We start from the raw sequence: 2,151 nt of genomic DNA on the forward strand, positions 1-2,151 counted from the left end.
TGTTCTCTATGATGTAAGCATCACTATCATGCCCAATAAGTTGTAGTTTAAGTAGATTATATCGTTTAGGCAAATAACCCATCTCAAATCACTGACTTCAAGTAATTAGGAATTTGTTGCTTCTCTTACTGCTGCATGTTCCAACCCAGGAGGGCTAAGATGGAGCATTCAGAGATTCTGGATAAATTGTTAAAAATGGCATCTTCTTGCTTGAATTTAGGTTCTACCTATGTCTTTTATCTTAAAGAGCCCTTTAAAATCAGACATTATCTCCTCTGCTGGCAAGGATAGACCATAATTAAATAGTAAGGCTAGCGAAATGATATCTAGTCTACTCAAAAGCATAAATCTCGATTAAAAACCAACTGGAGTTGTAAATACTTATCCCATGGGTTAGTTTGTTAGGTAATATTCAAGTCTCTACATCTGAAGTTCTCATGGGAAAGGGTGTTTTGTGCTTGAAAGCTTGTCCAGAATCACAGAATCCTAGAAATAGAATCAGAATCATGACATAAGGATGGACGGGCACTCAGGAGGTTATTTAGTCCCACTACCTGCTGAAAGCGGGTCAGACCTTCCTAAAACATTATCTTTTCCTTCTCCAGCATGAAACATTGCTCACCTCTTTAGAGATATTATTCAGATACTGGACGTTTGCCAGAATAAAATACATTTTCAGATGCTGAAGTGAATTATTGTGCTAACCTTTCCTCTTGATCTCTTGTTGATATTTGTTTTTCTTCTTCAGCAAGAAGTGTTCCTCAATTCCTTCAGCAGATTATCTAGCTCCTGGATTCCTCCCAGAATGAATTATCGCTTCCAGATATTAAACCTGAACATCTTGATGGCTGGGTGAACCTGCTCTGGCTTGATGACAGGTGACAGTGCAGGCTTCCCTCTCCTTTCTCAGCAAGTTGCATGTGTTGGGTCCATGGGGGATGAAAACCACACTGGGACAATTCAGTTTCACTTCCGTCCACTCTCAACCCTCCCTAACATGCAGTGGCTTATTTTTGTTGTCTTTCTGCTCCTGTACCTGCTCAGTCTCTGTGAAAATACTGCCATTGCCCTAACTGTCCTCATCCACCACTCCCTCCAGACACCCATGTACTTCTTTCTGGGCAATTTGGCAGCTCTGGAGATCTGCTATGCCTCTGTCATTGCTCCCTTGGCCCTGGCTAACCACCTGCCTGAGAGGAAGGCCACCATCTCCCTCAATGGCTGTGGCACTCAGCTGTTCTTCTTCATCTTCCTGGGTGGGGCTGACTGCATGCTCCTGGCTGTCATGGCGTTCGACCGGTACATAGCCATCTACCACCCACTACGCTACACACTCATTATGAGTCGAAAGGTCTGCAGGCACCTTATAGCTGGGTCACTGGTACTGGGTTCCTTCTTTGCCCTGCAGTTTACCATATTGCTTTTCCATCAGCAATTTTGTGGTAACGATGAAATCAACCACTTCTACTGTGATGTAATGCCTATGTTACAGCTTGTGTGTGGCAACAAAGAGAGCCTTGAGGCCATTGTTTTTGCTGCTACCTTCATAACCCTGACTGTCCCCTTTCTCATGATCTGCATCTCCTATGTCTTCATTATGGCTGCCATCCTGCAGATCCGCTCTGCAGTCAGCCGTCACCATGCCTTCTCCACCTGCTCCTCCCACCTGATTGTCGTTCTCCTGCAATATGGCTGCAGCATCTTCATTTACTCTCACACCAGTTCCACCTACTCCCCAGAACAAGGCCGAGTGGTGTCTGTAATCTACACCTTTATGAACCCTGTACTAAATCCCCTGATTTACAGTATGAGAAACAAGGAGCTAAAGGATGCCCTAAGAGTGCTGTGGAGGAGAGTACTTTTCCAAAGGAAGTGATGGGTTTTAAACTGTTACGTTAAAATATTTTTTGTTGATGTGCTTTGCTTGTATTGCTAAATGAACAAGTCCTCCATGCAGGAAGACTGGCTGGGTACTCTATATATGTCTGAATCATAGTTTTCTGATGGGAAGAAGGTGTCCCCCCAGTTTAACCTCCAGGGGACACTTGCTTGATATGCAGGATAGTGTACACCTGGGCCCTAGGAAGAAAGTATGAGAATGGTGGAGTTCCTCCCTGGAGTAAGGAAAGCCATGAGAGGGTGCACCCAACA

The 2,151-nt window shown here is 44.3% G+C and overlaps 1 protein-coding gene across 1 annotated transcript; it reads left to right on the plus strand.

Annotated features, from left to right (window-relative positions):
• The first annotated feature begins 931 nt into the window (after positions 1-931).
• LOC102374933 (olfactory receptor 10V1-like) lies at positions 932-1,876 on the plus strand. Its single transcript, XM_006034196.1, has one exon. The coding sequence runs from the start codon at positions 932-934 to the stop codon at positions 1,874-1,876; it is 945 nt and encodes a 314-aa protein (XP_006034258.1).
• Positions 1,877-2,151: the final 275 nt, after the last annotated feature.

This window comes from Alligator sinensis, unplaced genomic scaffold, assembly GCF_000455745.1.
Source record: "Alligator sinensis unplaced genomic scaffold, ASM45574v1 scaffold1002_1, whole genome shotgun sequence".
In the NCBI taxonomy this organism is placed as follows: domain Eukaryota; kingdom Metazoa; phylum Chordata; order Crocodylia; family Alligatoridae; genus Alligator; species Alligator sinensis.